General features: G+C 50.0%; 1 protein-coding gene across 2 annotated transcripts in view; it reads left to right on the top strand.

Moving 5' to 3' along the window:
- LOC137780855 (intermembrane lipid transfer protein VPS13B-like) overlaps nucleotides 1–21,710 on the top strand; it is a 297,025-nt gene that overhangs the window by 45,113 nt on the left and 230,202 nt on the right. For both annotated transcript variants that reach the window (XM_068569155.1, XM_068569156.1), the window contains exons 11-16: nucleotides 646–783; nucleotides 4,297–4,384; nucleotides 6,430–6,615; nucleotides 8,477–8,646; nucleotides 8,785–8,979; nucleotides 11,823–11,947. In XM_068569155.1, coding sequence (XP_068425256.1) covers nucleotides 646–783; nucleotides 4,297–4,384; nucleotides 6,430–6,615; nucleotides 8,477–8,646; nucleotides 8,785–8,979; nucleotides 11,823–11,947 — 902 coding nt within the window. The remainder of the gene's footprint in view (nucleotides 1–645; nucleotides 784–4,296; nucleotides 4,385–6,429; nucleotides 6,616–8,476; nucleotides 8,647–8,784; nucleotides 8,980–11,822; nucleotides 11,948–21,710) is intronic.

Genomic DNA, 21,710 nt, shown 5'->3' with positions numbered 1-21,710 from the left:
GCTGAGATGAGTTTCACCCAAACCATCTCCTGGGAGCTTCCAGGTGGAGGTGTGTTGATGGAGACCCAGCTGCCTGCTGTAACTGATGCTCAGTGTCTGCAGACGCAGCACCCGCCATGTGCACTGACATCCATGTTTCGTCAGCTGTACGCTAGCTGGTGGTGACGTTCTCGTGTTTTTATTAGTTGTGCGTTAACCAACAGTTTCTGTGTAAAGGAACAGCGACTTATTCATGCGCAATAGTTTCATACGGAGTTCTGGAGTTGGTGCTCGGGTTTGTTTTTGTGACGTCTGAGACGATGTTTTATATTCCTTACATTCTCTGAACTCCCTGTCTCCTCGTCTCCTTGTCTCCTTATCTCCTTGTCTCCCCGTCTCCTGTCTCCTCCTCTCCCTGTTTCCTCGTCTCCCCGACTCCCTGTATCCTCGTCTCCTTGTCTCCCTGTCTCCTTGTCTCCCTGTCTCCTTGTCTCCCCGTCGCCTCGTCTCCTTGTCTCCTTGTCTTCTCGTCTCCCTGTCTCCCGGTTTCCTCGTCTCCCCGACTCCCTATATCCTTGTCTCCTCGTCTCCTTGTCTCCCTGTCCCCTCGTCTCCTCGTCTCCTTGTCTCCTTATCTCCTTATCTCCTCGTCTCCTGTCTCCTCAGGATGCCGTGTTCTTCAGCTGTGGGGACAGCCTGAGCAGCAAAGGGATGACCTACCTGACCAACTCTCTCTTCGACTACCGCAGCCCAGAGAACAACGGCGTGCGGGCCGAGTTCATCCTGGACACAGCGAACCACAAGGTCAGAAAGAAACGCATTCTGCAGCGGCTCGTCTTTACTAAGCCTGGTCTTTACTAAGCCTGGTCTTTACTAAGTCTGGTCTTTACTGAGCCTGGTCTTTACTGAGCCTGGTCTTTACTGAGCCTGGCCTTTACTAAGCCTGGTCTTTACTAAGTCTGGTCTTTACTAAGCCTGGTCTTTACTGAGCCTGGTCTTTACTGAGCCTGGTCTTTACTAAGCCTAGTCTTTACTAAGCCTGGTCTTTACTAAGCCTGGTCTTTACTAAGCCTGGTCTATACTGAGTCTAGTCTTTACTAAGCCTGGTCTTTACTAAGCCTGGTCTATACTGAGTCTAGTCTTTACTAAGTCTAGTCTTTACTAAGACTAGTCTTTACTAAGCCTGGTCTTTACTAAGTCTAGTCTTTACTAAGACTAGTCTTTACTAAGCCTGGTCTTTACTAAGCCTGGTCTTTACTAAGCCTGGTCTTTACTAAGTCTAGTCTTTACTAAGCCTGGTCTTTACTAAGTCTGGTCTTTAATAAGACTAGTCTTTACTAAGCCTGGTCTTTACTAAGTCTAGTCTTTACTAAGACTAGTCTTTACTAAACCTGGTCTTTACTAAGCCTGGTCTTTACTAAGTCTAGTCTTTACTAAGACTAGTCTTTACTAAGCCTGGTCTTTACTAAGCCTAGTCTTTACTGAGCCTAGTCTTTACTAAACCTGGTCTTTACTAAGCCTGGTCTTTACTAAGCCTGGTCTTTACTAAGTTTGGGCTTAACTGAGCCTGGTCTTAACTGAGCCTAGTCTTAACTAAGCCTAGTCTATACTGAGTCTGGTTTTTACTAAGCCTGGTCTTTACTAAGCCTGGTCTTTACTTAATCTGGTCTTTACTGAGCCTGGTCTTTACTAAGCCTAGCCTTTACTAAGCCTAGTCTTTACTAAGCCTGGCCTTTACTAAGCCTGGTCTTTACTGAGCCTGGTCTTTACTAAGCCTGGTCTTTACTAAGCCTGGTCTTTACTAAGCCTGGTCTTTACTGAGCCTGGTCTTTACTGAGCCTGGTCTTTACTAAGCCTGGTCTTTACTAAGCCTGGTCTTTACTAAGCCTGGTCTTTACTAAGCCTAGTCTTTACTAAGCCTGGTCTTTACTAAGCCTAGTCTTTACTAAGCCTGGTCTTTACTAAGCCTGGTCTTTACTAAGCCTGGTCTTTACTGAGCCTGGTCTTTACTAAGCCTGGTCTTTACTAAGCCTGGTCTTTACTAAGCCTGGTCTTTACTAAGCCTAGTCTTTACTAAGCCTGGTCTTTACTAAGCCTGGTCTTTACTAAGTCTGGTCTTTACTGGGCCTGATCTTTACTAAGCCTAGTCTTTACTGAGCCTGGTCTTTACTAAGCCTGGTCTTTACTGAGCCTGGTCTTTACTAAGCCTGGTCTTTACTAAGCCTGGTCTATACTAAGCCTGGTCTTTACTGCTCAGAGACCTCTTCAGGGTTTCACCTCCATAAAGAGACATTTCATTGAGACATGTAAATCTAAAGAGCTGTAACTAAAGTTATTCCCGTCCACAAAACAAATCTTGTTTTCAGCCATGTTTGTTCTGGAATTTTTTATTTGGTGAAAAAGGTCCGTTGCAGGATGTTTAGCAGAAAGGTGAGCAGAGCATGTTTTACCTGAGAGCCGCTAGTTTAACAGTGAGCCGATCTCACAGGTTGGTTGTGACACATTCAGTCCTCTCAGAACCGAGCCGACCCGCCTCACAGCCCCCAGCACCCAAAGAACCCACAGAAACCAAAGCATGAGGCGGAGAAGAAGCCCAGAGCCGCCTGAACACGCAGCTCACAGCTGGGCCGACACACACAGTGCATTAACCACGACGCACCCACTGATGCTGTTTACTGGGGGCAGCACCTGCCTTTGACGCAGTCCTCACTAAACTACACATCTGCGGCGCTGATGCCGTCGAGCTGTCGGAGAGCAAAACCTTAACTTCATGAAGACATCTGTAGGAAATGTGTAAATAAAGTCAGAAATCGCAGAGACGTCACTGTCAAACACATGTTTCCTAACCCTCGGCGGCGTGGGCTCAAGGTGCCCACAGGTATTGGCAATAAACACTAATCTGGGATCGTTACATCTATTTATCTTCACTGGAATTACAGCTATTATCATATTTTGTGGCCCCATAGTGTTGTGTTTACCTCTCAGTATTCCCTCCTGGTAATAAATCACTGTGATTGGAGCGACTGCCACTCAGATTATCTCTGGTCCGTCACCCTGCTGCTGGCTGCAGTGGAGGAATGTCCCCGCTATCTCAGCAGTAGTGTTAAAGCCATTATTCCTGATAACCACCAGCTCCCTCCATCAGCCATCCCAGCTGGAGTGTTGACTCTGCCGCACAAATGTTCATGACCCTCAAATGAAGCAATTGTTTGACGTCCGTCCACCCATCCACCCACACTTGAAGGTCTTAAAGAGTCAAAGGGTTTCCACGTTAATTCATTAGCGGTTTAGAAACCAGCCAATGGCTTTGATCCAAAAGCATGCCAGAGCCATTAGAGGTCCCCTAATAAATACTACTCATTAACCCGCCTGGCTGATAAGCTCTATTGAGATCTGTGTTTGCAGAGCGAGTGGCTGAGTCTGGGCTGGGGGTGTTAAAATGTGCCAGAGGGGCCTCTCTCTTTCTCCCTCTGTGTTTCTGGCTCGCTCGCTCATCCTCTCTGTTTGCCGCTGGTTTGATGTGCAGTAGAAGTATAACTTTCTAATATTGTCTGCAGGTCAACGGCTCTTAACCCGCCGACTCACACGCGATGCTGGGCCACGGCAAAACAATACACCAGCTAGATCAAACGCTCCGTTATCTAGCTTCAGGTTTTATTCTGTAGTAAATAAAGCCGAGGTGAAACGCAGGTCTGAGTGTGTGTGTGTGTTATCCTGCAACACACTCATGACCCTGGTGTTGTATGTAATGACTGCACACTGTTGGTCATGTTAGGTAACTGACTGTTACAAAGTGCTTTAATAATCAGTTATTACACTCCCCCAATATATCGCTCAGAGCCGCGCAGCATTACCGCCGTGCTTTCTAAACCGTCGCTATCTTGATGAATAACATTTCACAATGTCATGTTGAAAGTATCAGCAGCAGAAAGAGTCCCATCCTTCAGGAGATAAGGTCTGTCTGTCCTGTGGCATCCGTCCAGGCAGAATGAGAAGACGTTTATAATGATCTCTCTGCTCACACAGGCCTGATTAGAGATGTAATGAATGACTTCCCTGTGCACGCTATATTGAGGTAATTGTCTACTCACTATGAGAATTCTTGCTCCTAAAAGTGGGTTATTTTTTTAAATATCCAGATATGGCCATTAGCCTGTTAACCACTGAACATCCGATCAACCCCTCGATGCCTCTTTTCTGCAGTGTGTTATCTGAGATGTGAGCCCTATCCATCGTATCCAGCGTGACCCCACTCTGCACCGCTATCAGCGTGTTTGCTCCCCGGCTGCCATGTTGACCTGCTCTGTTGTTTGACAGGAGGCCTATACGGAGATAGCAGGCATGCAGCGCTTTGGTGCTTTCTACATGGATTACCTCTACACAATGGAGAACGGCAGCGCCAAAGGTACCGGCTAAGCCCCGCCCCCTCGCCTTGCCCCTCTGCTCTATTTCTTTCATCCTCTTCTTCTCTCTTTCTTCCTATCCGTGTCGTCGTCTTTCTCTTCCTCCCTCTTTCCTCCTCTCGTCCTTCATCCCCCTCTTTCTCTTCTCATTCCTGCAGAAAAGAGCTGGTCTTGTTTGAGTCCCGGCCACCTGGTCCTTGACCCTTCTTGTCCTCGCGCTCACCCCAAACTTACCTGGAGGGCAACTGTCAGAAGTGTTTAGTCTGCACTGACACATATTTGAGTTTCTTTCTCCCGCTGCTTGTTGAAACACTGTCCGCCCCCCCGTCTCTTTACCTGTAAGCTCTTGAGAAAGTGAATAGGCACCTCTCGGCTAATTAGGTGTCACTCTTCCGAGCAGAAGCTCAAAGACGGGCAGGACTTCTCATTCTTCAGCCGCGGCACTCAAGAATGTTTATTCAGGTCTGAGAGATCTGAAGTTCCCATTAGCAGATAAAGCGTTCCCCTTTCAATCTGAAATGATATATTTGGCCCACAAATGTCTCCGTGACTGAGTGTGTCATTGTTGAGCATTGTTGAACGTTTTGTTTCAGCGCTGCTAGGAAGCTGTGTGTCACACGTCCTGACCACGCCCACACACACACACATATGGGAATCTGGCCTTATTAGCACTTAAAAAAAGGTCAGATCTAATCTAGACGAAGTGCAAGCGCATGTAGCGTGGTACAGATGTATGGTATAAAAAACAGATCTAAGCTTCACGGCTCATGTGTGACGACCAGTTCCAGCGATGACGAGTGCCAGCAGATCCGTGTTGAACCAGTTGAATGTCCGGGTCGTGTGATGTGTTCCTGTCAGACTCTCGTCCACCTGTGTTATTTCACTTTCCCGCTTTCATTCCTCTCCTCCCTTCCTCTGCCTCTTTCTGACTGGGCTATTGTTTCCTCCCGCATGACAGCTACAGATAATCATCTAAATTAAAAAAAAACATTGATACTGTCATCCCGGGCTGTCAGAGTGCTTTCTGACAGCAGGATAAGTGTCCGTCTCTCTTCCTGCGGGACGGCCCGTGGTTACCCTCGCCAATTGGAATGCTTCTCTTCTGTCAGTGTTTCTCTTCTCGTCGGACGCGGACCAGATCCAGTGTCAACCAAACAAATTACTTTCCATCGCCACGGGACTGACATAAACTCTGAGTCAACCGAGCCGGGTCACACTCGCCATTGACTTCACATTAGAGCCACGCTGCAGATTAAAACCTCTTTTTTTTTTTTAAATCTTGGGGAAATGGAGACACTTTAAATTCTCTAAATCCCGGCTAATTTCGTCCTCCTCGTCATTCTGCTGACCGGTGTAACTGCAGCCATGTGGTGGATATTAGGCGTAATCCATTGCAGTCAAATCCCAGTGAGGAAGGGGACGGGAAGTGGCATTGCCCTGTTGAAAACCCCCAGAATGCAGTGTGGGTTACACCCCATCCCCCACCCCAAGAAGCAGTGCAACTCTCAGCGTTGGCTCTGAGCCGTAAGAATGTTCAGTGCAGTGGTGGAATGTAATGGGAATAAAGAAAGTTGTGACCCTTTGTCCTCTCGCTCCCTCGCTGCCATTCATCCACCCCCTTCTTTTATTTTTAATTTCTGCCTTTTTTTATTGCCGGGGCGCGGCCTCTTTTAAGTGAACCTCTGGAACGGGGCCTGTGATGAATGAAGGGACAGCTGTGTGAGGGAAGCGGACATTTGGAATATTCATCATTCCAGCGGGTCACGGCCGTGTGAGCTGCTCCCTGCTGCTGCGTTACATCTCCGCTGGATCGTTGCCCCAGCAGATGAGGAGAGATTCCCCGCTGAAGTTGTTTCAGTACAACATTAAGAGAAAGAAATGCGAAAAATGTCGCCGCCTTAACTATCTAAAGCATGCGACGCTGCGCATTAACGGCAGCAGGTGACACGTCTGCTGGAAAATGCGGAACATTGTGTCACATTAGCTGACGGAGGAATCCTCAGGTTGACGTTGTGTGTGTTCAATGCACGTTTGTGTGTGTTTGCAGGCTCGCAGGACTTCTCGGCGGCGAGTCCTGAGGAGGCGCTGCCCGCCGTGCAAGAGACCTCCATCAAGAGGCTGGCGGTGGGACCCCTGGACGTCCGGCTGAACGGCAGCGCCGTGCACCGCATCCTCAAGATGGTCACCTGCGCCATGGACCACGAGTACGAGCCCTACTGCAAACCTCAGCCAGGTCGGTCTGCTCGTCCACTTCGCTCGCTCCACCAGCTCTTACAACACTGAGTCTTATCTCCCCCGCTGCTCCGTCCTGCCAGCCAGCAGAAGCCCCTCGGCGTGCGCTGTACAGTATCCTCACCACATTGTTATTTCCTTGCACAACCCATCTTTCAACACACGGCTGCACATGAAAGCGGTGACCTTTTGGACCGCGGGAGGGAGGCGAAGCCAAACACCTTTTGTGTTAGCGGACGTCCCAGCACGGCTATTGATGAGCTCATCCCTGGGATGTTGTGAAAGAACTGGGAATGTGTGTCTGCGTGTAATATCTGGAGCAATAACTCTCTTTTTTGCGAAACAATAACATCCGTAGGTTTCGTTTGTTTCAGCATCTGCGATGGATAATAGATGATGGGGTAATTACCAGAAAGCTTTTGAATAAGGCTGGTAGGTCATCGCGTTCCTTCCTGTTTCTATATGTGTCCGGACAGATAGTTATGAAATAACTCATGCCGTGTGGAGGTTTTAAATCAAGCTCTCCTTCCTTTCCTTTTCTCTTCTCTTCCCTCATCTCCTTTCCTTTCTTTCCTTTTCTACTTTCTCCTCTCCTTTCTCCTTTCCTCACCTCTCCTCTCTCGTCTCCTCTACTCTCTCCTCTCTTTTCTCCTCTCCTCTTTCCTCCTCTCTTCCTTTCTCCTCTTCTCTCCTCCCCTCTCCTCCTTTCTACTTTCTCCTCTCCTCTTCTCCTCTCTCCTCTCCTTTCTCCTCCCCCCCCCTCCTCTCCTCTCTCCTCTCTCGTCTCCTCCTCTCCTCATCCCTCCTCTCCTCTCCTCTCCTGCCAGGAGAGAAGTAGAGGTCAGGAGGTCAAAGGCATGACTATCTTTCTCCTCCTCCTGTCCTCTTCTTTGCTCCTCCTCATGCCAAGATCTCATGAAGAATCACTTTCCTCCCCAAAACTAGCAGTACATCGAGACCAAATTGGCTGATGTTTGTGTATTTTATAAGATCTTTCACTATTTCAAGCAGGAGCTTCCAACTTGCAATTTAATTATACATATTTTTCCTCAAAAACAACAGGAGTAAAGTAACCGGCTCGTGGATCTGGAGGCGTTTCCCTGTGTACACTTGATACAGAAAGTGTTTTAGTGTAGTCGGGCCTCTGTGTACCATGTGAGCTGCACGTCCTCTGTAATGTGGATGTTTATTGTTGACTTGAGCTCTGGCATATGATGAGATTGGACATGGCGGCGCCAGATGAACCTGATGCGGCGCTGTGGCGTCGGGCCAAAGAGCAGACCCGGCTTTGGGATCGGGTTGTGAGCCCACCTTGGAGCTGGGAACGCAGCCCAACTGAACCTTTTCTGAAAAGAAACCAGCCCGAGTCCTGGGACCGGAGCCAAGGCGCTCAGTAACGAGCGCTCCGGCTCCGGTCCACCTCGGGCCTGGACCCGGTTTGTGGGTCCGGCGCCCCGGTCACCTCTTCCTTTGGGCGTGACCTGGCCGCCGTGTGGACTCGTGGTTCCTTCAGGATGTTTCTGGTCATTGATTGAATGAGTGCTTTTATGAGATAGTTCAACAACAAAGCTACTGGGAAACAAGCGCTGTAATGAATATCCCGCTGAGGTGCCAGGACCTTTTAGTGCATGTTGCTTTTATTTAGTGTATGAGGTGGTGCTCTTTTTGTTGGAAAATCGTTTTTTATTGTTTTAATGCTGCAGGCGTAGAGGAGACGTGGTGTGCTTTACAGACAACCTCTTTGTCTTCGGTCTCAGACTCGAGGTTTGATTCACTTTGTAAAACATCTAATTGTTTTCGCAGCGCTGCGTTTCATCTCCAAGCGTTCCAAAGCTCACGTGTTTCTCTCTTTGCATCTGTAGACGTGGTGGAAGAGAGCCTCGGTGCAGCGACTCCAGAGGAGATATCCGGCCTGGAGGAGTTCATCCCCACCAGGCTCACCTGCCTCACTCTGCTCCAAGTGTCCGTGACCGTCTCCATGGCGGAGTTCAACCTGCTCCACACGCTCATGCCGGTCATCATGGGATGCAAGGTGCTGCGCGCAGACCGACCTCCTCCTCGACCTGCATCTGTTCCCTGTGAATACTGAACAGTGAAATGCGTCATCATGAAACCCATCCGTCTGACCAGTGTTCCCCCGTTGGTCCCCTTCATCTCCCCCCTCTCCCAGACCGCTCCGGTGCCGGTGAGCGTCCCGGCGTTCCAGCCGGTGCGGCCTCTCCCTGCCGTGCAGTTCCTGGTGGAACGGGTGAACGTGGAGCACTCGGTGCCCATGTACGCCCCGGAGCTGGTGAGCACCGTCAGCGGCCTCAGCCAGCCCTCTGACAACCTGCTGCACCACTGCTACGCTCACCTGTACCTCAAGGTGAGCACCGCTCTACACACGTCACAGCTGTCTGGACGTGGGACTCACACATGGGACACAGTGATGTGTGAGTGGGTTTAGTGCTCTTATGTACAGTCTGTGCTGTTTAAAACAGTAAGAAACTCAGTATGCGCCCTTATCTTCTGCTGTGTGGTGGATAAAGTTATGGAAGAGTGGATGTAAGACCTTTCTAAGTTCACTGCAGTGCCCTTTTTTCTGTTTGTTTTATTTCTTTCTATTTATTAGTCGTCTTTCGAGTTGAGACTAAGTGCACATGGTAATTAGTACAGTTGGTTTTATGCACATCGGCCCAAAGTGCGCATGACCACGGCCTTAGCCCCACCCTGGATGACCCGGGTGACCCTTTCCTCCTGGTCGTAAAGAGCTCAGCGCTGCTCTCTGATGAGCAGCAGTCCAGCTCTGGTCTCCTTCACGGTTTCGTGTTGTGCAGCGTCGACATCCCCCAACGCGGCGTTTAATGCTTTTAAGAGAATTACATGAAGCATCAAATAAGGCTCAATATATATAAAGTCTTTTGGTTCATCAGAGAGTATAAAAGACTCTTTTCGACCCACTCTGTCACCAGATGGACTCCGATGAGACAACGTTAGAACGTAAAGTTTGTTCTTTCATTACTTTCAGTCATCAGACAGAAACAAATCTAGAAGACTCTATATATTCTGCCTTAGCATTTTCTATACAAAGCTATCATGCATTGTTTACAGATACACTACTGGATTAGTCTTAAGTGAAGGTAAAGACATGATTGATAGTTTTAAAATAGTTTTATAATTGTCATAAATATACTAGAGCTGACATCTTAACCTTCCCTGGAAGGTCCCGTGCAGGACACATGGAGCTATGGCGGCTAATCCCCTTTTAGGAAGCCTGGATAACAGATCCGGGGTGGCCCAGTCTGGCCCGCTCTGTTTTTTTAAGGCAGGATGTTTGCCGGACACCATGCTGGTGCCTTATCACGGGGTCAGCGAGGGGTTAACGGTCAACCGCTCAGTGGCCGAGGATCCTCTGACCAATCAGCCGGTCGGCATCTGTCTTCTCATCCCGCCTCTGGATCTCGGCGGCGGGATCACGACGGGGTGGAGGTCACTGTGGCCGCAAGTCACCCACTGCAGGAAGTGATGTGAAACAGGAATAAACTCAGGCTTATCTTAATCCGTCTGGGATTGACACTGGCCCACAGAGTGCGGCGGGTAGCCCTGGTCTCGCTCCCCCGTGGTTATGGACCAGAACTCAAAGTCAGCCTTGCTCAACGTGGAGGAAACAGAAGGAAATAGACCCATCAGTATTGGAAACGTGGGTTATTTGAACAGCTCGTTGTGATTGGCTGCTGGGCTCTGGTCTCCTGGAGGACTGTGGGGCTGCACGGCCTCCAGCTGGCATTACAAAGGGAGAGTTTGATTCTGTCTACATCGCTATCTGGCAATCACACAGCTCAACTTTGATATGCAGTAATATTCCAGCCATAGGCCAGTTGTCCATTTATAAATGAGTTATGGTTTAGTCTGGTCCATCCTGAGCATGTTCAGCAGCTGCATGAGGGACAGCTGGCCCGGCTTCATCCACTGCCTCCCATATTAAACTGGACTTCCTCCAGCGTGCAGTATGTAAACATTGAGGCTGCACGACGTTACGGTTCTGGCAGCGTGGCGACCAGAAGCTGAAATAACCAGCTCATAACGGCAGCGCACTCTTCCTGGAGGAACACCTGGATGTTACCCAGGAAGTGACGGGAGGACCCTGATGCGACCTGGAGCCGCTCAAGTTGATCCGTATGAAGGTGTGTTGAGACTCGGGTTGCAAGATTCTGGGAATATTCAAAGTTGGAAACTTTCCACGGGAATAAACGGGAATTAACAGGAATTAACTGGACATTTTGGGGTAATTTAACGTTATTTATCTTGTCATAAGCAGACATGCATGCACACATTTATAATACAACTTTTAAAAATGACTTTTTTGACTTTCCACAAGCCGTGAATAGTCAAGGTGATGTTGTACTTTTGTGTGGACATACATACTTCATACTCTACTGCTGTAAGAAGTCTACTGTATTCAAATGAACTTGGTATTAAAATGAACATGGCTTCAGTTTACCAAGTAATCAATATGCTAATGACAAACAGTGTTGAGAAAGTTCACTTTCTACATGAACTAGTTCAGTTCATAGCCCATAATTCAACATGTTGAACTAAGTTCAAAGCTCCAAAAATGAACTAGTTCAGTGATGTTCAATGTGTTGCAGCTGTAATTTAAATCTCTGTCTGCAGTATCGCTGTTGACCTCCACGCAACTCAACATCCAGCTGAGCTCAGTGTGCAAAGTCTTGTTCTCAACTACATTTAAGTTCCCTGTTTTATGCTTTTGCAAACACTTTTCTTTTACTTTTACACATTTCTTTTTTTCAAAATTCCTGTGGAAACTTTCCGGAAATTTGCCGAAAACTTTCCGCCCCTTTGCAACTCTAGTGACTGTCAATGCAGAGTGTTGTTGTGTTTCTCGCTGCTGCAGATGAAACAGGAAACCCAGACGTTACCCTGAAAGCTTCGGTTTGGACCGTTGTTGGTCCGTGAAGCTGCTTCTCCACCGTGTGCAGTAATGTGCATCCTCATGGATCACACCGCGGTGGGTCCAGCCCCTCTGCTGTGGGGACGACACTGTGTCTTCTGACGCTGTACGAGTGCAGGTTCAGGACCCGATGGGTCCGCCGAGGACAGGAGGGTCAAAGCGGTTCAGTTGTGTTTGAGACGAGAGAACAGCCTCCTTCTCTCCCTCCATTCCTCACCCCTCTCTCTCTCTCTCTCTCTCTCTCTCTCTCTCTGCAGGTGTTTGGGTTCCAGGCGGGCTTGACGTGTCAGGACAGCACAGGAGCGTTCCTGCCTCTCATCCCCATCATCCCCTCCTTCAGCACGGCTCTCTACGGGAAGCTCATCCAGATGCCGGCACACTGGTGAGCGCTCGAGTATGGAGGGAAGTCTGAGTGAGGCGGGCGTTCAATTATGTGATCTGTTCTCTCAGTAATTTGATTTAAAGGTGTGCGTGGTGGGAAGGAACCCGCAGTGTGTTCACTGGTTGGTTAAAAGGGGTGGAACACTCTTTTAAACATGTCGTTCTTCAGCTCAGATCATTTGATTTGGAGTTTTTTGCAATAGTTTCTCTATCACGAACATCATTACCTCAAATAGTTTAAAGGTTTTTTTTAATTGTTGGGCTTAACATGTACTTTACATTTATGTCGCGGTGTGCAAATGTTCCCTGGAAGTTTGTTCCAGGTAAAGAATCCCCAACGTGTGTGAGGCCCTTTGTTAAGTCTCTCGGTGGAGCAGCACAGCTCATCTTATTGATGGAGCTGCTCACGCGTTCCTCTAAGCACACGCTGTGCATGGAAGGAGTAAACTGAAAGGGGATTTACATCCCAGCAGCACCCGTGGGAGGCATCGGTGCTGGAGGGAGGACCTGCTGCTTTTACATGGAAGCATCCATCGCTCTGGAAGCAAACGCCATGTTTCTATTGGATGTATTGCAGGAAATAAACTGTGTCAAACACAGGTTCATCATACTTCCATGTTTCACAAATGAACAACACCTTTAGCAGCAAACAAACTACACCACGGTCACGCAACAACAGGAAGGACAACCATGAGCAACATGACCTGGACTCCATGTTGGACGTGATGCCTCATGCTGTCTGAACCTCTGTCACCATCTGAGCTGGTGAGTCCTGCATGCCATCAGGGAGGAAACATCCGTATGGAACGACCTGGTCCTTCAGTGTATTCAGGTAGTCAGCTGACTTCATCCTTTGAGCACATACTGTTGCTGAACCTCGACCTGATCGTCCAATAGGAGGCTCGCACCTTTTTGCTTAGTTAAATCCAGGTGGCGACTTTTCTTTTGGCCAGGCAGTGGAGGTAACAACCCCCCCAGCTTACCCCACATGCAGTGTGTGTGTGTGTGTGTGTGTGTGTGTGTGTGTGTGTGTGTGTGGGGTCAGGCCCATGTATTGCACTTCATGCAGAGGACTGCAGCCGTCTGCGGGCAGTGCATCAGAGGGTATTTAAAGTGATGGATGAGCCACTTCTCCAGCGGTCGGTGGGGAAAACAGAAAAACACAGTCATCGGGTAACAACTGCAACAACTTCTCACATGCTTTGAAACACAAGGAGAGGAAAATAATACAACGCTGTCTCAGGAGATGAAAAAACATATCGCCGTATCCCCGTCCTTCCACCAGACGAGGGATGACTCATCGGGGATGTCCCCCAAGAGAGGGAGAAGTTGACGGGAGGACAAGAAGAAAGGAGAGGAGCAGGGCTCCACAGAAACGTTAAAGTTATCAACATCCAAAGAGAAGAAGAGGAGAAAGTGGAAAAGTAGACAAATAAGCAGAGCGTGAGAGAATGGAGAGGAAAAGGTGGAAGACGAGGATGATGGGAAACGTGTGACTGGACAGAAAGAGGGATGAGACACCAGCTTATGGATGAAAGGCAGAAGGAATGATGTCATCGAGGGTTGTAGGGTATGGATCTGTGTGTGTCTTCACCTTCCTGGGGCTTTGTTTTATCGACAGTGTCCTCATGAACGTACTCTTCCACTCGTCCGTTAGTGATTTAAGTCGGGCCGTGAAGAAGGAATGAGTAGTTCATGTCCTCCATCCAGGAGAACAACTCTCTCATGAACGGACATGTTCACTCTTTCAAGCGCAGTGAAATGACTTCCACCATCAGTCACCCCGTCACTGTGTTCAGTAATCGTCATCTGGGAAAGCCCTTGATGCACACACACACACACACACACACACACACACACACACACACACTCACACACCCTGTGCCCTCTCCCTCACACCTTGCAGTCAAAGTGCCTGTTAAAGCAGGAAACCCGTGTGAGAGCACGAGCTTGGGAATCCATTTCCCCCCATTAGTTTAGATTTAAACATGTCAAAGACCTGCAGATGGTTTTGACTTCTTCCCCAGGCAAACATGGTGTCTACTGTACGGCGGTGAGCTGGCCACACACTGAACCACAGGGCCTCGTTCCACAGTGTGTGTGTGTGTGTGTGTGTGTGTGTGTGTGTGTGTGTGCAGAACTCCTTCCCGGTGCTCTGCTCCCAATAAGAGCTCGCTGCTCGTTTGATCTCCAGCGCTCTGTTCCAGCCTCAAATAGTGGATTCAGATGTCAAACGGATGTTATTTTTCTTTCTGACAATCACTAGATGTTTCTCATCTCTTGAGAGCCCTCCAGAGCCCCTCCTGTGGCTTTCCCTCAGCCCGACCAGCCGTAGAAATACCTCTGAGAGCCTCTCACGTGAGCAAAGCGCTCTGTGGTTCTGTGTTTGGATGAATACAGTATGTCCAGCGTCGTGTTTTGAGTTTCTTATCTGTTTTCTCCATCTGGCATTGCGATCATACCTCAGAATAGGTCAACACGTCAGATAATTCTACTGACCTTAACAGGATTATTTCCACTCCGTCTCACTTTCCTCATCCCCAATTTAGATTTAGCCGGATGTTTTCTGACACTTTGACAGGTTGGGAGCGCTTCGGTTGCCTGTTCGCCTCGTTCCTGTCCACGCTGGAGGGCCGCGGGTCGTGCGGGTCGAGAGCTCACAACCTGCCACAGTGACTCATATTCGACCCTGTCCTGTCTGCGCGGGAGGTTTGTCTGGCTCACTGACCCGTGTGTGTCTGCACGCAAAAGTCAATTAACACAACCTGACAGTTTGCTCCTGGAAGAACGATGACGAGCGGCTTTGAGCGAGGCAGGAAGAAGAGGAAGAAGAGGAAGAGGAAGAAAGGGAGAGGTGGAGGTGCGGAGTGACACCCGGCCATGGTATTAAGTGAATAGTCATGAACACGTTTGTTTCCTGTAGCGCTGATGCTCTCTGCTGAGGTGAGCTGCCAGCGTGTTGTGTGTTTCCAGCTCGACGCTCAGTGAGTCGGCGCCGTGGGGTTTCCCCTCGTGTGACCGGCTCCGCTCGGTCGGACATAAGGGGATGCGCTCTGCCGGGCGGCGGCCTTTAGTTCCCCCGTGTCGGCGTTTGTTTTGGGAGTTCTGACGTAACCCCACAGCACCTTTTCCCATGTTCGGCCCTCACAGCAGACGCTGAGCAGAGCTGCACCAGCGTTGGAGGTTTTTACAGAAATATGAAGGGAAAGTGGGAAAGCGCGGTAGAGAAGGAGCAGCGGGGTGAGAAACAGAGCTGTCTCCACTTTGTGTCTCCAGCAGTTTAGTTCTGCAGATCACTGGCTCAGCTTTTCCATTACCAATGTAAAAGGTAGCTCTGCATCTGCCTCCCTCTGGACGCTGCATTAAACGCAGATGACTGACAGGAGGGAAAGGTAGCTTTGAGTGGGAAAGTGATGTCATGCACACATTTTGCATCCTTCTCTGCTGCCCCTCCTCCTCCTCTCACTCTCTCTCACACACACACACTGCGACACAAACGTGTTTGTCATTGCCAGAGCAGACAGGTCATGCTTAAGCGAGCGTAGATGAGTGCCAGGTGATCACGGGGGTTTGAAGAGGCTGTGGGCGTCTGTGCAGACCCGGCTGATGACTTGGCCCGCGCTGCAGCTCGTGTTCCCTTCAGCCTCACCACAGACGCTCGGCTCCTCCCAGCGGGCGTCCAGAGGGGCTTTCACCCAGGAAAGTCTTCTCCCTGCCAGCCTCGGCCTTCTACCGGCCGCTCGCTGTCGCCTGAGGCCTTGAATACTTCCAACTGGACACTTTAAGGAAGAGTAATGGCAGGTTTGACCTTCTGTTTAGTTGAAGAAATGAAAATAATTATCCAAGACGGTCAAACCAAGAACAATCTCTTCTTCTGCTTCTTCTTCTTCTGCTTCTTCTTCTTCGTCAGTGGAAAGCTCAGTAATGTTTGAACCTCCTCTGCGTGTAGAGATAAACTGAAATGTGTCATGAGGTTGTTCTCCCTCTGATGAAGTGCATTCTCTGGGCCGACGCCCTGTGGCATTGTGTGTTAGCATCACAATGGCTAATGTATAACTGAAAGTGAGTGTTGGCTGTTGTTAAACAGTAAGCCGAGGTCCACTTGATCACTGTCACCACATCTCAGGTCGAGGCGTGGAGGCACATTAATACAAAAGGCGTCAACTGAGACACTGAGATAAGCTTTTCTTTAAAAGCAGCATCACTGACTCGGACCACCTGAAGCACGGCAAACTGAAAGGAGCTTTCACCGATCCGAACACATCAAACGCCACATGATGCATGCAGCGTTCCAACGTGGGCACAAGCATGTTTGCAGCGCCTTTTGTTTTGCAACAAGACGAAGAGGAGCGTCTGTATCTGTTCAACCATGAGCACCAATCCAGCCACTCCACCAGGAAACACTACCAACCTGCATCTGTCCAATCAGTAGGAATCAATGACATCATTCATGGCTGATTACCCGATGCACAAAGACCAGTGGATGAACATGGAAACGTTAATGGATGAATAAAACTCTTGTAAACAGTGAAAACGCTGTATTGCCGTACACAACAAACAGTTTTTTAGTTTTTCATGAATATGCTCATCTGAAGTATTAATGAATTATGTTTCTGTAGATCAAAGATAATCAGCTATAATCTTCCCAAAAGCAGTTCCTCAAATTGTTTCCATGCACACACAAACCAACTGCAGCTTCACTTTTACAGTTATTTAATGACACATTAAATACATTAATTATACACAAATGCAATCCAAAGATGTTATTCAGCGACATAGAGGAGCAAACACATTGAAGGGAGTGAGGATGAGCAAAGATGGCCGCCTCATGTCCTGCTGCAGTCTTCTGGTGAACAGGAATGGCGGCTCAGCGCTGCGCCCCCCCCCTCATGAAGAGAGCGGGGGGGGCGGGTGGTGTTAGAAGTGCCACCTGCATCCATCTCCCAACAACCTAACCTCACACCACATCAGGGCCACCTGACGGCGGCAGAGCGTGGAGGCGGGGCCACCGAGCCGCCGCTAACCAGCAGCGCTATCCGGGGCGGCTCGTCGCCTCGCAGGTCATAACTCAGCCCCGTGCCGGCTTTTATGTGGCGTTTTTAGCAGCCCCTGTTCCTCGCTCGGCCTTTTCTGAACGGGCTAATTTCTCTGAGCATGTGGCGCTGCAGGTGCACGTTATATGGCCTCCGAAGGCCGACTGAACTCTCAGAGGTTTCTGAATGGAAAGGACCGCCGGCTCTCCCTTGATATCTAATTATGACGTTGTCAATGGCTACTTTGGTTTTTAGCACTACCTGCAGGTCTATTACTCTGTCTGGACCCGGAGTCTAGACTCCAGATTAGCTCACGTGGTGATTTATGGAGGCTGCTGGAGGCATCTGAGGCGCGAGGCTCCCGGTGTGATTGTAATGCCTCATTACTCCTGTTGGTAGTTAGTCATAGCGAGCTGCTCCTGGTCTGTGTCTCCCAGCACAGCCCGGCGCAGGAGGACAAGCGCCTCCTGTGTCCTGCAGACACGCAGGTTTAAATTTAGCAGATGTACACAAACGAGCGCTCGCCGGTGAGAACATTGAAGCGCGGCTGTTACTTTTGTCCGTCGGCCATCTTGGCAGAACCGGCGTAATCATTTTGGGCGATGAAAACTGATTTGGGAGTGGCTGCTGAGTGGAAAAGTCCATCACTGAGCTCCGAGTATACATTTATATGACTTATGACGCGGATCTTGTGGATGATGTCACACAAACACACACACACACACGCAGCTTCTGCGTCAGCCGTTGTTCCCCCTCAGGCCAGACTTTGATTCGTGTTGATGTTGTAGTGAAGTAACCGCTTGCGTTGCTCATCTCGATGGCGCTGAGCGGTCTGTGTCGGCAGGGTAACGCTTACCACGAGCTGAGAAGGCGGGGGAGTAATTGAATGACCTTAAAATCAGCATGTGGTCGCCGCGGTCGGGCTCCGCTGTGAGTTGTGGTTGGGAGGCGGTAGCGGCAGCGGGGGGGCTCATGCACCGGGCACCGCCCGCCCCGTGGCGAAGAAACACAGAAACACAGAAACACAGAAACACAGAAACACGGGGCGTTTTCAGGAGGAAACGCCTCCCTGAAGGGATGCGAGCCGCACACTGCAACAAGCCGGCTCTGTGGAACAACAGGTGTGTGTTCACGGCTCCGGACCGGCACATGATGTCATCTTGTTCCACCTTTCGCTCCGCAGCGCCTCGTGCGCCGCGAAGGTGAAAACATCATGTTCCGTGTGGCACGGGCCCGCGAAGGGGTTTGGCCGGCGTCGTGGTCAACATCTGGTGCCGGACAGTTTTATTTGGTCTTCACGGCCGAGGAGATCAATGCACGTATTGAGGAGGCTTGTTATTGAGGAAATGGCATCAGGGAGCAGCAGTTTGACTGACGCGTCCGTCGTGATGCATTCAGCCACAGAAGCCCAGTCCCTCATGATTACAAGTGTCACCTGGTAGCTTAAGTCAACACCGCTTTCAACTCGGCCCTGAAGTCCACATTATGGGCTGCAGCGCTCTGAGGAGGAAGGCGTCCTGCAGCCCAACAGTATCTGTTTCTATCAGTATCTATCAGTATCTGTTGGGCTTGAACTCCAGCATGAGGTGTGTGTGCAGGGCCAAGATGGTGCGGTTCAGAGCAGCTGGAGATGTTTCCCAGTCGCCTCAGTCATCTGAGGCACTGAAGCCTGAGGGAGGGAAAACAGTGGGAAGTAGGGAAGGGTCGCTGGATTATCAGCTCCGGGTGGATTATCATCCACGGCGGTGTGCATTCCACTGTCCTCGCGGCGCCGCCGCCGCTTCCCAGAGGCCAGGACTCGGATCTGCAGCCGGTGTAACGAGACGCGAGTGTTACGCCGACCCCCCCGAGGAAAATCACCAAGTTTCATTTCACCAGGCTCAGAGAGAGTCTCTTTCCCTTTAATGACCATCTGCCTGGAGGTCAAAGGCCTCGAGGCTGAGACTCCGGGCGACTTATTTGGATCAGAATAAAAGACGGCCGGTGCTTCCGTTGGCTGCCGGTGGAGAAAAGTCAACGTCCTAAAAGCACAACCGATATAAAGTCTCCTATCTCTTGTGTGTCCTTATAAGGAGCCGCGTGCCCCGCACAGCTGGACATGTCGGACAGAGGCAGGAAGCTGCACACACACACACACACACACACACACACACACCGATACGCCTCTTGATGTGTTTTCCTTTAACGCCTGATGAACCACGTCATTGCCATTTTCTCGCCTCGCGGTCTGCAGCTGTCTGCACAACTTGATTAAAACATTTCTTTTAGTAATCCCTGTGTAATGAAGCCCTCTCCTGAGAATGGATCAGTGTGTGTGTGTGTGTGTGTGTGGGGCTGTGAGCACATGTGTGTGTTTTGGGTCAGGGGTGCTCCAGATGGGAGGAAGGGGAGGGCCGAGTGTGTGTGTGTGTGTGACAGAGAGAGTGGAGTGTTTCTTTCTCTGAAGAGTTGGGGCTGTTCTGGACCGATGATTGAGGAAAGCGCACATGGACCACCTCTGACCCGGGGGAAGCTGAGCGCTGTGGGCGGAGCCTCAGACACAGGCCTGCGACCCAGAGCCCTCAAAGACGTCGGACATGAGGGATTGTGGGTCGGCGGGTCAAATCAAACTGAGGTCTCTTCACTGGAGGAATCACAAACACTGAAGTAAAAATACATTAAGAAACAGGAAGGAGGAAGAAGAGTGACTTCAAGTAGCAGATATGTCGTCATGAAGATGGCTGCCAGTTACTGCGAGGCTGTGACGGAGCAGCAACACAACCTCACCTAACACGACGAACAATCCTCTTTATTGATCACTTGTCCTCTTCACCTGCTCAAGTGGTGTTTTCCCGTCTGGACTCGGACTCACTGAGGGATCAGAGGTGCTGGGGTCATGTGACACTCGGCTCTGGTTACAGGAAACAAATGGCCGACCAAGAGGAAAGAGGTGGAAGTGCCATCTTATTCTTATTTCTTTTCCATTATCATTCTGAGAGTTCTTTTCCCTTCGCTTGATGTTAAAATAACATTGTTATTGAAATGCCAGCCTTTCAACCCACTTGACACCCAGGTGGTAACCCCCCTCCCCCCCCACACACACACACACACACACACACACACTGAGGTGTTGTTGTTAAGCGCCAAGTGCTCGTATGATTTATAATGTTCATTTGGAGACTTTCTAGACACTGTAGTGAGTCTTTTGTAGTGAGATAAAAGAGGGGACTTGAGAGCGGCTCATAACTCACTCTGGTTATGTTCAAGAGGGGTCGGTGACCTTAGCTTGGAGAGATGGGGGGGGGGGGGTCTGCAATACTTCAAATCAATCTGCACCACAAAGAAAGAAAGAAAAGCAGAGAAGGTACGAGCCGTCAGTCTGGCCTTCCCTCCGCTTTCTCTCCACTTCCCTCCAAAGAGGCTCAGCGGTGGGAACAATGGCCGCGAGCCGTTTGCGTTGGGGCAACGTTTGTACGGGTGATTAAGGTCGGGTGTGTGGCGGTGAATGATTCCTAGGAGCTCCAGATAACTTATCAGCGGCCCCAAGACGGTGGCTCTGTTGTATCTATCAGACAAATATGTCCGCCCGTGATGGACGACATGGCCGTCGCTGCGGACTCGGAGAAGTTAACGTCAGGAGAACGTGGCGCCTTGCGAGGCCGGCCGGTGCGCTGGCGTGTTGACTGTTGTTTGGTTCACTTCCCCGCGTTGGATCCAGCCGGCGTTGTCCTTTCGTTTGGGGGTTGTGTTCCAGTCCCTGTGAAAGAGGTTCCCGTTCAGCTCCCAGCGTGGACACAATCCACCTGTCGGGAGCGAGCGCCTCCTCTCGCCGCCGACAGCCGGACACCTCGCTCCTCTGCTGGAAAGAGTGAGGGACCTGATTCCTTTTAGCGGCGCACAGGATGTGAGTAATACCAGAAACCAAGGCTCTGGAAACCGAGCGCGGCTCCCAGCGTGTACTGGGGGACGCTGTGTAAACCATTAGCAGCAGCTGCTCTTGGCGGCGCTGCTTCTACCGCGGCAAGACGTCCATCTTACGAAAACAAAAGGATCTGCTGGCGATGTTGGGACCTGCAGTTAACTTTATAGGTTGTTCGTGCTGGCTTTCTCAGGAGCGGCCGAGCGGCCGCACAATGCCAACGCTTTACAGGACATGGACGCGCTCACACTCCCTAATTGTCTGTTCAGACGCCCGGCCAGCCGTCTTTAATTAGGCTGCAGTCATTCTTGTCTGTTAAAGTACAAAGCAGCAACCTACTGGTTCTGCTCTCCCTCAGTTTGTTCTGGAGCTTTTCCAAATGCCTTTTTTTAATGAGACTCCCCCTGTTAGGTATTATTTTACCTGCAGAATAACATATGACCTGCAGGTCTGCGGTCTCTAACCTCCTCTCGGCCCGTGCTTCCCCTCTTGTCCCTGCTGGTGTTGTCTGGAGGGTTTGACTATTATTCTTCTGACTCTCCCTTTCTGCAGAACCAGCACTCTGCCACTAATAGTTGCAGCCTCTTCAGCGTCTGGTGTTGGCAGCTAGTTTGTGTTGTAATGTTCCCCTCATTACTGCAGCTGAGCGTGCTCTGGCTCAACAACCTGCTGTTGTGTTATTGGGCCGCACGTATGCGTGCGCAGGTGTGCACACACGTGTGCTCGTGCGACGGCATGTGTGTTGGCATGCGTGCGCGCCGGCAAACGCTAACGCATGTGTATCTGTACAGGTATGTGCATTTTTGTGGTGGTGTGTCTGCGTGCATTTAATA

This window comes from Clinocottus analis, unplaced genomic scaffold (assembly GCF_023055335.1).
Source record: "Clinocottus analis isolate CAN_PGR_092001 unplaced genomic scaffold, fCliAna1.0.p SCAF_9, whole genome shotgun sequence".
Taxonomy (NCBI): domain Eukaryota; kingdom Metazoa; phylum Chordata; class Actinopteri; order Perciformes; family Cottidae; genus Clinocottus; species Clinocottus analis.
This window is presented reverse-complemented; position numbering and strand designations above follow the sequence as displayed.